Here is a 14,447-nt window from a genome sequence, read left to right as displayed (position 1 = left end):
GATGAGTAAAGGTGCGTAGAGATATTATCACCATTAAACTGCATTTAATTACCACATTACACTGTGTGTTTAGTGTCTAGCTAAGTTCAAAACGAAGCTGCTTGAAAATAGATAAATGATTAACGATGACGCATCACAGGTTTATTACTCACCACACAGGAAACGCTATTCATCATATGTCTGGATTAAGATCTTAATTAATGTTTAGTCACCTAACCTACTTTTAGTTTGTACCGCTATGTTCCTGTCTATTCTCACCACTCGTTGTTCCGAGCCTTTTAAATGTGCCGGTAAATCTCAGGAAACACATGAGCTGATTTAACAAATTGTATTCTGATCGATGTTTCCTTTATCTTTGGTTTGTTTTTGTTTATGTTTATTCACGCTTCCACTGTTTGTTTGTTTTGTTTGTGTCGCGTCTGATCCAGGTGGAATCGCGGGACACTCTGAACAGCATAGCGCTGAAGTTTGACACCACCCCCAATGAGCTGGTTCAGCTCAACAAGCTGTTCTCCAGAGCCGTCGTCCCCGGACAGGTGTGCTCCTTTCTTTTCATCTGTACCATCTACACCTCACCCTACAGCACTCTATTTTCCATCACTTTTATTCTCGTCCTACTTTACTACACTCAATATCCCCACGTTTTCTCGCCGAGATTTCTGACAAGCCTCAGCCTGTTTCTAAGCAGTTCTACTATTCACAATTGTCCACGCTTTAACCATCTTGTTTTTTTGCAGCAAGGCCATTACTCGTACTTGAGTACCGAGTGCAAACAGCAAAGGCCATGCAGGAAGCAAATAAACATGTTATAAACGCCTTGCTATTTTTCACATATGTGCTACGGCTTACTGTGTTTGAGATTGTGGGGACTGCTGAAGATCACATTTGTTAGAAATCAATTTTCACTATTTAGCAGTGAAATCCTCATAGATCTTCATGCTGAATATATCCGGATTTGATTCTTAACACTTGCTCATTAACTAATCTTTGCAACTCAAATATACTTACAGACCGCAGTTTAAGAACATAGACGATGACTATCGCATTCACCTTGCTCCTTTTTCCGTAGTGTACGTTTTTTTGGTTCTCATAAATACTGACACCTACTGTAGATTGTATTAATCAAACAGAGACATCGCATAACATTTAAATTGCTGCTGTTAAAAAGTTAAATTGTGGCTATGAAAAAGTTTATACCCGTATGTTCATGCATCAATTCTACCAGACTTGTTTAAGTTAAATGCATTATCTAGCTATATTAGTAATTTTGGATCAAGTAGTGCTTCAGTAGAAGATACTAATGTAAGTAAATAATGGCTTTGTTTTCATTTTGAGCCTCTGTGTTCTTAAAGCCTGCCATGTGTGTAGTGTTAAGTCGTGTTGTGGTGTTGTGTTCTTTCGTAGGCTCTGTATGTTCCCGATCCTGAGTATGTGTCAAGTGCTGGCAGTTCCCCGTCTCTCAGCCCCATCAGCCCCCTGTCTCCTACTTCCTCCGAGGCCGAACTAGAAAAGGTGACGTACACCATTCTTATTATTCCAACACGGTTAAAGAGAAGATAAACACATTGCATATCAGCCTTTTGCACACAGTTAAGCCCAAAGTCTACCCTTTTAACGTAAGGCTTATTCATGCGTACGATTTTGTTTCAGCTGTGCTTTTCCACTGAGGCGCCTTCGGATCTTCATTTTAGCCTTTAACTATTGTTTAATTCAATCGCGGTGAATACACATGCCTCAGTCGAGGGAAACATGAGCAGACAGCATGAAGCACTCGCATACCCCCATCAATGCGATGACTTAGCATTGTGCTTTGTTTCCACACGACGATTTCGAGCCGCAGAACGCTACGTGTGCAAAATAGCTCTCTCTCATGCTGCCGAGGTTACTAAGCATGAACTCTTCTTGGTTTTTCAGATTGCGTGCCTAGCTCTCGGCCCGTTTTCCCCAGTAACCTACGTACATATCACGACAATTCATCTGAAAGATATATAAATAAACGTGTCAGGTTTTATTAGAGTTTTGTTATGGAGCATAGACTCGATTTCAGTACAGCACGTAATGCAAAACCTACTTTCATTTTATACACTGCATGAAATATCATACATTCATATATATATATATATAGTGTGTCTTCTGTTCTTTTCACTCTTGCCAGTCTGTTTGCCTTCTTTAAGACTCCCTTTTTCTTTCTCCATATACACATTAGCATATTTTTTAGGTGATTAGAACAGACCTGTTCTCAGTGCCAGTAGCTGTGATAAAGACCGTTTATGTCTTTTACTGCACCTGAAATACATCTCGTTTCCTTCAGCGTTTAAAAATCTTTTAATTAAAAAGTTATTATTGTCGACTTGCCCAGTCTCAGCACTTATATATTACTTGGGAGTATTTATTATCAGTGTGCTCATATGTAATGAAGCACTGCACTGAATTGCTGCCACAGGGTTTAGTTTGTACGAGCAGCGCTGTAATATTCGGTCGGTAGTTAACACTTAACAGAACCAGAAACGAAACGGCAGAGGACGAGGAGCTGTGTTCATTCACTTTGTAAGGCAAGAGTTAAACGTTCGCATGCTGGCGTGTCCTTCTGGCACACACATGACAAAAGTGGCGAAACGTATCCTCGGATTTCTCCTGAAATTAATCAGTAACCTTATTCAAGCACACACTGACCTTGGGCCGTGTATGGAGACCAGAACAGGGTTGCAGCTGTGTTTCTGTTCTAGGAGATTTTGTGAATATCAATTATTCTGATACACAATTCAGAATTAATAGAAGTATTACAATTTACAGACATAAATAGGAGACGCACTCTTCTGGTTTTTCTTGTTTGTTTGTTTTTTTTTTTAAAGCTTGCCTGAAAGGTTCAAAAGGCATCCGGATGGGATTAGAGCTGTGTACCATGACTGGGATTCTGCAACACACACCAAAGATTTGCATGAGTTGAGGCACTGAAGATGTTTTTACTTGCGAGAACAGTCAGAAAACATTTAGTCGAGGCTGATTACGAACCGGAGCGACGTAGCCGGAGTTGAGAAACTTTCACAGCCAGTGTTCACACACCGTGCTGACTGACGTTGCTGTCATTTCTACCTCTGTTAGGGTTCGTGCTCAAAAAAGAAAGAAAGACATCTCTTTCATTTTAGGCCACACCCACAACAGGCTTAAATATGAATATTAGTTACAGATCACTAAAAGCATTATTTAATCGTGTCCTGTCTAGTGTTTAGAAAAATTCTGCTTTTTTTTTTCTAATAAAACATTAGTCAGCTTAAACATGTTTACTGAAAGGAAGAGGATGCGGTGAAACAGGTGGGTGGGACTGTAGACTCTTTGGTTGTTAGGAGGAGGTTCTGCTTCTTATTAAATTGTGCTCTCACTGACACATTCTACAATTCTTTTCGAAATCTTTCTTCTCTGCAATGTTGCCAAGGAAAATATTTTACCTAACGCACCGAAAGAAGGAAAAACGAGTCGGTAGATTTTAACGTCTCGTTTCGGCGAATAATGACGATGGAGTCGATCTGTACTGTTGATACCAGCAATATTTCATAGAAGCGTCTTGTGTTTTAATTGATCATAATATCGATATGACACGGTCATTTAGCCGCACAGAGACATAGATTTGAAGGGAAATGAACCGGTCTGTGGGACAACTGATCACTTTTCTGATTCCAAAAGTTGGTTAGAGACATATAATCCAACAGCGCCGATGTAACTGACAGAACTCCTCACGCTTTATATAATTTTCCTTCAGGAGCTTTTTTCTTTTGTTGCTTTTTTTTCTCTCTGTGATCCGGTTAGCAAATCAAGCGCACCTCTTCCTGCGGCACAACCTCACACTTCCTGGCTTGTGCTAAATTTAGCCTTCCGGTGTAGAGAGAGAAAGAGAGAGAGAAGGGGAGAGAGAGAGAAGGAGACATGCGTGACAGTATGGGAGAGAAAGAGGCATACGGAGAGAGGGGAAGGAGATGCGTGCGTATGCGAGATAGGCGTGCGTGCATGTGTGTGTGACAGAGATAGCAAGGCAGAAGACGAGGCAACGTTCGACACAAGACAGAGAAGCAAGGGTGAAGGTGAGAGGAGAGGAAGGTCAGTGTTAATTACCAGCGTGTGTCTGGTGTTGGCGAACAGCCTTTCGTTGTGTTGCAGCTTTGGCACATGGCCTAGAGTCTTGTGCTTTCACCAGGTTAAACTCTCACTCAGTTCTCAAGGGCGGTCAAAAGGCAAACACGGCATTGTATCACAAAGCCGGACTAATTAGATATATAGATTAGACCCACCAGGGTCCACCACTTATATTATTCTACATTCTTTATATAGAATTGGAGAGGAAATCTACAAAACGTGTTGTTCGTTGCATTGAACGTCTCCGATGCAATCATGAATTTAATGCTGTTGTAAACGTCTCTTCTACATCATCATTATATTCTGTCCCATGTACTGTAGCATTTATTCGTTTTCTCATCAGGATGATCCTGCCTTTATTCACAGGCCATGAGAGGTGACTGGATATTTTGACAAGGATGAAAATCTCTTTCTTATGGCGATAATAGTCACCAGAACACGTGAGCCATCACGGTGTGTCACAGCTCATAGTAACACCCTATGAGAAGCGCCGTCTGTCCCGTTCCACATACACGAGCTCACACAGGTCCATCTAGTGTTGCTGTGATGGACAGGGAGAGATCCTGTTGCTCTGTTCTGGTCTGTGCTTGTGACTAAATGTTGTTTCCTGTTGTTTGCTCTCCAGCTTCCACAGCAGTTTATCAGTTTCCCTTTGGTGTATTAAACTGTCCATATGCATTAGGACATTTCATCCATCACTCTTTGTAATTTTCTTGCACTGATTAATGAAAATGCACTGCGGCCTATAAAGGATATTTTTATTGGTGTTAAAAGGTAAATGACATTACAGCAGCAGCGATGATGTAATCGTTATTCCAAACTTCTGTACATTTATTTAAGTTTGAACATGCAATGTTCAGTTCCTACGAACTAGAGGAGCATTTAATTATTTATTATTTATTTTTGCTTGTTCTTGGCTGAAGATACTGAGAGCTATAGTCAGAGTTCATTACAGTTAAGGTTAAAGTTTTGTTTGAAGTGTAGTCTGTGTGACATGGCGCTTGCTTTTAGCACGAGCAGATAACTTACTGTAGGACAAAGCTTGTGGCGCTCACCGTGCTGAGCAAAACAAATCCAGCTAATCATGTCAGGGGTAATTATCCCTGTTAATCGCCCACAACTGGTTTAACCCCTGTGACTTAAGTGGATCCATATCACATAAACAACTTGATTTTATTAAATTGTTTTTTGAATTTGTTGAAAAAAGAATGTGGATAAGAATCATATGGCCTTTTTACACCTGGTCACTTCATGTGTTGTCTCTGATCCGATAGCTATCTGATTTGTTAAAACTGTTCCATTTACATTAGGCCACAGAAATGCATCTCGGCGAATCGGATATCGATCCGATCTTTCTACTCCCGCCCAAAATGCAAATATTTTTTACCTCATTTCCGGGGTAATTGAAATGGAACACACTTTGGTGTATGTGGTTTTCAGAATGCAATCAAAAAGAAGATGAAACAACTCGTTACAACGGTTATGCTACAAAATACAGCATTTACTGTTTGCTGCATTTTCGCTGGCAGCAGCAGCGCATTTTAAGACCCAACGAGACCCCTGGGTGAAAGATCACCGGCGAGTGACGTACTTCCGTTTGGGAGGAGTTTAGCGCTGACGTATGTGGCTTGAACAACCACATTCATTTACACCTGCCCAGTTTCATCTGAAATGCGTCCCATACCACCTCCTGAAGGGGTTTGATCGGATTTATACGATCAAACCCCTTTTTACGATTCGATAGCTATCTGATCACAGAAAACACTTGAGGTGACCAGGTGTAAAAAAGCCCATAGTTACAGAGTCACAGGCTCATTACAAGATCCCAAGCTTGGCATCATGAGACATAAAGCAGTGTTAGGTTGATTTTTTTTTTTATTATTATTATAATCGTTTTAGATCTAAGAGCTTCTAATAATTGTCTTTGAATGCATTCTCTTCTTCCTCTTGAATGGAGGTGAATATTTGTGCAGAGAACCTAAGGGACTTTGTTTTAAACAGTAAGCTAGCATTAGATCTGTAAATACACCCAACTATTTCTAGCTCCTTCCGTAATGTGCTAGACTCACGCCCACTTCCTGTGCTCAGCTCCCTGCACTGAAGAGGGGGCGGAGGGTGTCGCACCGATTTGGGTCCCAGGAGGTAGTCTGTATGCAAAAATTGTCTATTAGGAAGACATGTTTTGACTCTTCAGTTTCTTTTTTCAGGCTGTGGGTTGGTCCTGTCTGTCTTAACTAGGCAGGACAATGGAGATTTGGGGTCAGAGGGAGGGAAGAATGTCCTCTGGTGTATAGGGAAAGCTTTTGGGGGGCTGATCAGTTCCAGCAGAAATGTGAAAATTATGCTGTACAGATCGGCTTAGTAAAGCGCTCTTTTATTTGTTTTAGACAATATGCGAAGGTTAAGTTTAAATCTTAAGACATATTTTCTAGAATAATTATATATATATAAATATCTAAGATACTGTTACAGCCTGCAATTAGCAGACATCATCAGACATATTAGTGAGATCATACATTATTGTTTTTGACAGCTACATAAAACAAGTGTCTCTTTAACGTTGATTTATAAACACCCTTTTTGCTCTAATGGTCTCTGGAACACTTTTGCAATAGCGATCTGAGGAAAAGTATCTTCCACCATCTGAAACGTGACTGATTCTCTGTGCTAACAGGAGGCCTGTCTCAGCTAAGTGAAGTGCCGGAGCAAGATACAGTGGTCTTAAACCTTTTAGAGCTTTGCATGTCATGTGCAGCACTTTGTAGTAAAGAGGTTGTGTCACAGCCAGACAGCAGTATGCTGCAACTCTCCAGTCTAGACAGTCTACTTTACGTAGGTTACTCATGTTCCTTAATTATACTACATGTCTCAGATGTTCCGTGCTGTACACGGGAATCTGTAGCTTTTGGTTTCACAGAATGGCTGTAAAGCTCTAAAGTCAAGCGTATATAGCTGACACAGTGCATGGTGAAAAGAAACAACGTTTCTCCAGGACCGTGGTGCTCCATAAAACAAAAAACAACACGTGTGTGTATAGTGCAAACGGTACAAGACAGACAGTGCAAACAATACAATACAGGACAGATGCGTTAAAATATAACGCCGACCAAAGTACTGATATTTAATGCATTGTGCAAGTAGAGATTAGCAAACAAATCAGTAAGGTACTAAGAGAGAATGACATGTAGAAGTAGAAGTTGTATGTAAACTGACTGGTTTCACACCTGTCCATGGAAATGTGCTTCAGTTTTGTCCAGTGATGCATTCAAGTGCAACACAACCAGAACTGACGCAATCCAAAGAAAGCAGCAGGTCATTATACTCGTTAACCAGCGATAATCCTATACAACAATTCAGAGATTTAACGGCATTAAAATCTGGCTTTTACAGAAATGGCTGTCCTTACAGACTTGAGCACAAGCCCCAAATTGAGTGCTTTAATATATTTTGTTAAATAAGGCCACGTTCACACTGCAAGTCTTAATGCTCAATTCGGATATTTTGCTCAGATCTGATTTTTTTTGTTTGGCTGTGCACATTACCTTTTAAAATGTGGCCTATATCAGATACCAGAGTGAACTGTATGCTGTATCGAACTGACCCGCATGCGCAAACGAACAATAACAATGACGTCACACGCATAAACATTCTTGTTAACCACAGTGAGAGAGAGAAAGCATCTCAAAATAAACGATACATCGATCCTTCAGGTGCACGGACGTTGCGCCGATTCCACACGATTGAAAAGAATCATTTCCAATATAATGTCAGCTTTCATTTTTTGCTGAATTCCAAATTCCAGCAAGGCCGATTCTTATAAGGATGTACCCAGAAGAGCAGTAATTCCACCAACTCATGTGTGTTGGGTTTGATTTTTCTAAAAAGAATAGAAGCGCGTGTGAGCGTGGAGCTGTGGGAGTGTGTATCAGAGTGCAGCAGACAGCCGTGGGCCAGAGGTCTCCTTTGAAGCAGACCATGCTGCCCACTATCTAGCCGTGGCGTCTGCATTGGGTGATCTCTGCTTCTCCAACACACACATACACACACACACACACACACTGCTCTCGGTCTCTGAGCTTACAAGAGTTGAATAACTAATCCATGTTTTGGAGGCTGGTCTTAATTCTTTATCAGCATGCACATTCATGCGCTTCCTGTGAACAGAGAAGGTTTCTTAAGTGGTGTCCTGGGAAGGTCGACAAGCAACGTGACTGTTATTATCATGACCACAAATCAAAAACAAATAACTGCTCTGCAAATATTTAAGCTACCGTTTTTACAGAATAAAAGCCACGCTTCTTTTTAGGAAAAAAAACATATTTTCATGTGCATTTGGATGATTCATTCTACATAGATTATTACTTAAAGGCAAAGCGGTACACAACCGGGGTGTTTTTCTTTCTATATTCATGGACCTTGTTCTACTTTCTCGCCCCCTCTGGATGCCCCTAAGAATGAAATACACTTTTACAGAAATATCGTTTGTGTCCTCCAGCTCTTTCTTCCACTAACCGTCACATTAACTTGATGTAAGAGAGTCTATAAAACTGTAAAGACTTAAGTTGCCTGCCCCTTGCCTCTATTTCCCAAATCTGTCACGTGGATTCACACGTTTGAACGTTCACTTCACTCGGCAGTCGTGGGGATTTTACGTGCACTGCGGGAGCCGTTCACTCGCGCCGGTTGAAAATTTGAGCTTGTTAGTTACCGATTACATCGTTTGATTACTTTAAAACCAGTTTTGATGTTTTAATATGTGTTACTCATTAACATTTAGCACATATTCAGGAGGTAATCCTCAACAGAGTATCTGTGAACTTGTTTTTTCGATCGCTGTTAATGGCAGATATACAGTAACTGTAAAGACAAGAGTGATGTACATAAGTACAGATTCAATAGAATGATTTTACATCAGGATATTATAGGTAACTGTACAGTATATATGACTTAATGACCTTCAGATTTAGGGTAAACAAGATGCCATTATATTACCATGTCAGAAAGAACTGTGTTTGGTAAGTGCGTACACTCCAGGAGATGATGTTGTACAGAGAGAATAGGGGACTAAAGACATCCGTGGGTGAATCAGAGACTCTACTGACTTCACCATTTGATTCTCTTTCAGGACTCTGATGGAGGTCCTCGCTCAGACACCCCAGCCTCGGCACCTCCGGCTTTCTCAGCTCTTCGCCACTCCCGGATCGTCTCCTCCACCTCGGAGGAGGAGGAGGCGCTTACCGAGAAGTTCCTCAAAATCAACTGCAAGTACATCACAGATGGCAAGGCGAGTCAGCACTCTCGGTCTACTCCAATTAGACACTCAGACATAATTCATACACTCGTATTAATATAAACTTGATGGTTTGTTTTCCTCTTATGGCTTGTGGAGAAATTCTGAATTCATAAGATTTTGGGAGATTTTTGGGTGCCACATGGCAGCATTTTTTTTTTTCTGGAAATGTAAAAGTGTTGAAAAATGTTGTATCAAAATTTCATTGTTCAAACTATTAATGACATTTCACTGTTTGTCCAGGGGGCTGTAAGTGGGGTGTTGCTGGTGACGCCCAACAACATCATGTTTGATCCTCACCGGACAGACCCGCTGGTGCAAGAGCGTGGCTGTGAGGAGTACGGCATCATGTGCCCGCTGGAAGAGGTGCAATCTGCAGCCGTGTATCGAGAGATCACAGACAGCAAGATCCGTGAATCCTTGCCCACGTAAGACTTATTTATGAATTTTAATATTTTTGTTTTCAAAAATGACTTAACTGATTGTGTACGTAGCGTATTGTAACAATACGCTCATTCGTCTATTAGGTTTCTGGCCCAATATTATTGGTCAACAGAATGGGGAATAATGCAATATTCTTAGCTTTTTACATCATTCATGAGACTCATCTGGCAGAATCACCAGTGTGACATTTCGGATACAGAAAACGAAAATGTTGTGACTGTAAAATTGCCCCAGATATTCACTGTTCACTCTGATGACACAGGAAATGGATTCGTGCTCCAAGGTCAACAAAGCACACTTTCAGACGCCTACGTTTTAATCACCTATTTTGTTTTGTAATAAGAAGGTAATGATTTTAGTAGCCTTTTACGCCTGCCTGGATGTTTATATCCTCTTATCAATAATTTATGAATGACTTTTTCCCTGTGTTTAGCTGCTGTTCTTTTTTTTGAAGTATTCATTAAGCCGAGGTATTACATGACATTTCCAAACACTAAACTAATTACCTAATATTAAACATATTAGCCAAGAAATGTTTATTTTCTCTGGATTCTTTGGGGAGCACTAAAATAATACATAAAGCAACTTCCCTATGAAAATTTAAATAGGTTACCGAAATGTTGATTAAAAATATAAACATAACAAGAGTAAATAATGATATGGCAATTAGTCAGCAGGCTTGCACATCCTTATATGGTAAATCTTGGTACCTTCAAATGTAACGTGAGCAAATGCAGCACTAGTGTTTTGTTATGCGGTTGGTCACTTGGCGTTGGAAAGATTGAGAAAAATGTAGGATAGCAGATTTGTCACCATACTGTGTAGCACTTCAAAGTCTGGTGGGTGTTGTTGGTTAGGGATGGAAGATGTGCTTTAACCAATGCCAGCACCGGTCTGTTATTGTTGTCGCTTCCCTCGTCCAACAAATGACTGTGCACATCTGAGCAGTTCATATTAAATGTAAAGGGAGTGAGACTGAAAAGGACCAGACTGACAGCACACATAACGTAGGAGGATTCTCGACATTTCACTTCACATGTGCATAATGCAGCAACGTTGTTCATATTATCTCTCATATTTTTATTTATATTTAATCTCATCTGGAAGATTAAAAGTAACATCCATCAGATGTCACGTCAGAGACAAAGTATCCTTGTTCATCTAGATTACTGTAAAGTGTTCAGCAATTTCATGCAAAGTCTAACCTAACCAATACCTTTTCCCTTTTTTAACCATCGTCATGAGCGTTGTCATAAGCCATATATATATATATATATATATATATATATATATATATATATATATATATATATTCAAATTTACACACAGCAGCAGCATCATACCATCATCTCACTCTGTAGCACTGCAGTCTCTTATAACGCCACTCTTACCATCACTATGACTTAATAGTCATATCTCACACTCTGAAAATGTCGGTGTATGGAAATCAGTATGGTTTGTGCTTCACAGGGACATCGATGCATGGTTCTCAGGGCCTGCTCATCACGCAGAACTGCGTCTGAGAGAGGCATACGACAGCGGCAGCACAGCCCCACGAAGCACAGACGCCTCACTCTCCGAGGACGTGTTCACCGAGCCTGAGCTCTCACCTATCCGCGAGGAGCAGCCGTCCAGCCAGCAGCCGCAGAGTGTGGACCAGTCACCCTCCGGATCTGTTCACACAGTCAAGCATGACAAAGAGGAAGAGGCAAAGGACAACGAAGAAGAAAAGTCAGGAGGAAACACCGGTGAAGAAGCCACCTGCACTTCAGATGAGCCCATAAGCCAGGAGCAGCTAAGCACACCAACCAGCAGGGACCAACAACAGCACCAGCCACAAGTCACACCCTCTCAGAGTTCCACTGCCGCAGTGGTCACAGATCAGGAACGTGACCCAGACGAGACTAAAGCCACCATAGACGGCAAGCGGAACTCGGAAACCGATGTAGAGGAGCTGAGAAAGATGTGGAAGAGTCACACTATGCAACAGGCCAAGGAGCAGCGAGAAAATGCACAGCACACACAGAAAGACACCGCATCAGGCAAAGGCAGCCAAAGACAGGGCTCAGCAGAGGGTAAGCCTTTATGTAGTTCTGTTATGTAACTATTGTTTCTCCTAGAATGTAACATTCCACATGCTTGGGTTTTGATTATTTTAACTACCTTTTTGCACATCACATAGAAAAGGATTTTTGATTCCAATGCTATTGTGGGATTTACGAGGCAGAACCTTCATTCCAAGAGACGCCTATTAATTATAAAACCATTTAGTGCCTAGGGAAGCGGGGCCGAAACCATTACCATTACACAACGTGCTCTGAAGTCTTAGCATTACAGCGAGTCTGTGCAGCTTGTCTGAAGCTGCTGGCAGCTGCTGATAGTCGTTTTGACCGCTTTGAACGCACTCGGATAGTTTTAGCCACATGCTGACCTTCAACGCGATAAGCGAGAGAATTTATCAAAAAACAACAACAGCACACACAGGTGGCCTCACAGCAACAGCACATTAGGGCAAACAACATAGTTTAGACATATATCAAGTGCTGCTTGTGTTTTTGGACATGTTTATAATTCTGGTCTTGTTTGCACACACTGACTGGCATCACTGAAAATGTCAAACCCCTTTAGTTTTGCCGTAACAAGGTTAATTATCCACATAACCTTTAAACCTGATTAGGGTCCGAATTGTAAATAAACATTAAGACACAATTTATATGGTCTTTATAGCAACTATATTCAGGTTAATCGATTTTGATGCAGTTTGGTGGTGTGTTGACTTGATTCGATATATTTTTAAATACACCATAAATAACATTTGTCTGAATGTATCTAAAACCTTTGGTTTCCATTTTCTTTTCTTTTTTAAAAAAAAAAAAAAGAGGCTGGAAATTCGCCCATGCTCGGTTTGTGGGAAGAACGATATACTCTCTGGCATGTCAAATACAGTCACACAGCCAGTTGTGCTGTGTGCTAATGTATAAGGAAGAGGGCAAATAGCACTTTCCTCCCTGTGACACAACATGAGCATGAAAAGAAGCTGTCATGTGATAAGAGAGAAGATGAAATCCTCTCCGAAATGTCGACACTACTGTATATTTAGGCGGTATTCTAGGACCAGCAGCCTACTTTGTTATGCAGTCTGTTGAATGTTTAGTTCAGTACCCAGACATATTGAGTCTAAAGCCTCGTATCGAATAAATATGTTTGCGTACATCAGTGTGCTAAAGCTTGCCTGTTTAGAGCTCGGTTTGTTGTGTGCTGTACCACAGCTCCTTTTCTTCTTCATGATGGGTGGGTTTATTATTTTATTCACTCTATCTAGAACCCTGCAGCAAACACAGTCCTGCATAGAACTCCAAGAACAAGTGGAATTACACACCTGATTAGGGCACTGTAAACGAATGGGCTCTGGCAGTATAATGTTGTCTAAGTAGATTAAGCTTTCTTTGCCTGCGTGTGGTACGGCTTTGCCGGACGGTCATTCATCTCCCGCAGAGCTGACCTTCTCATGAGCCATTAAGGAAATATACATGGAAATCTCTGTTTTTATCTGTCTGATCGCTGCAGACTTTAGCTTAAAAGCAGCTCATTCTGTTTAATGCACGTGTGTTGATCTAATTTGGACTGTACTGAAATTCTGGTTGTTCTCAGTAATAAGAATTTACTGATAATAAGGTTTGTGAATTATTTTAGCAGAAAGTGTAGCTGAAATGCAAAAAAGGAGCTAAGAGATGGAGAGGAACCAGAGCTCGGAGACATGTTAATTCAATGTTAGATTAGTGGAGGGATCTATAATATCTATAATTATTTTGCTTAGCTAAAAATGCAGGGAAACAACGAATACATTCAGGAACAATAAAACCAATCAGTAAAATTTTTTTGTTTGTTTGTTTGTTTTTTACTGTTTTTTGTTTTGTTTTGTTTTACTGTTTCTCTAACTTGATTTAAGTTGTAAGGTAATATGCTGTAATATTTATTTATTTATTTATTTATTTTGGAAAAGGACAATGCACATCAATTAACATTTTTTGCTACACTCAAAATGTAAATGTGCCAGAATTAGCTGAAGAGCTATTTTTCATCTGCAGTCCCTTGGCAGGTCAACACAGTATCATAGTACAAAAATGAAATACATGAAAAACACAAAACAAATTAAAACACTAGATAGATAACAATAAATTGAATAAATAATAATAATAAATTGAAACCAGAGGTTTATAATATTGCATTTGTTCGAACGTGTTACATAACATGTGTCCACACTTTAATCGTATTATTAGTTAACACTTAGTTGGTCTCTCACAATCTGTTTTTTTTTTTTCTTCTTCTTCAAGAAAAGAGAGGGAGAGAACAGATGATTGTAATGTTAAGAATATATAGGATCGTACCGCAATATTGTGGTCTAAGGGATAATAACAGGGACTAACTTTACAACATGAAATGTAACCGTAAACAGTTCAGACGTGCGGCATGTGATTGTCATGTCTCGTTTTGACAAAAGATTGTGAGTTCGAATCATTACGGTACCACAGCCAACGTTGACCGGGAGTCAAGGGAGCAAAATCGGTTGTGCTTTCTAATCAAT

At 40.4% G+C, this 14,447-nt stretch overlaps 1 protein-coding gene across 11 annotated transcripts in view; it reads left to right on the top strand.

Annotated features, from left to right (window-relative positions):
* Positions 1 to 14,447, top strand: part of oxr1a (oxidation resistance 1a) — a 149,169-nt gene that overhangs the window by 120,266 nt on the left and 14,456 nt on the right. For 10 of the 11 annotated variants that reach the window (XM_027171351.2, XM_027171361.2, XM_027171433.2 and 7 more), the window contains 5 exons: positions 429 to 536; positions 1,405 to 1,512; positions 9,254 to 9,412; positions 9,662 to 9,846; positions 11,333 to 11,937. In XM_027171351.2, coding sequence (XP_027027152.1) covers positions 429 to 536; positions 1,405 to 1,512; positions 9,254 to 9,412; positions 9,662 to 9,846; positions 11,333 to 11,937 — 1,165 coding nt within the window. Of the gene's footprint in view, positions 1 to 428; positions 537 to 1,404; positions 1,513 to 3,956; positions 4,093 to 9,253; positions 9,413 to 9,661; positions 9,847 to 11,332; positions 11,938 to 14,447 lie in introns of those variants that run through there. The other variant, XM_027171403.2, reaches the window with a different exon arrangement.

The sequence above is a fragment of the Tachysurus fulvidraco genome, chromosome 25 (genome assembly GCF_022655615.1).
Source record: "Tachysurus fulvidraco isolate hzauxx_2018 chromosome 25, HZAU_PFXX_2.0, whole genome shotgun sequence".
NCBI classification, from domain to species: Eukaryota; Metazoa; Chordata; class Actinopteri; order Siluriformes; family Bagridae; genus Tachysurus; species Tachysurus fulvidraco.
This window is presented reverse-complemented; position numbering and strand designations above follow the sequence as displayed.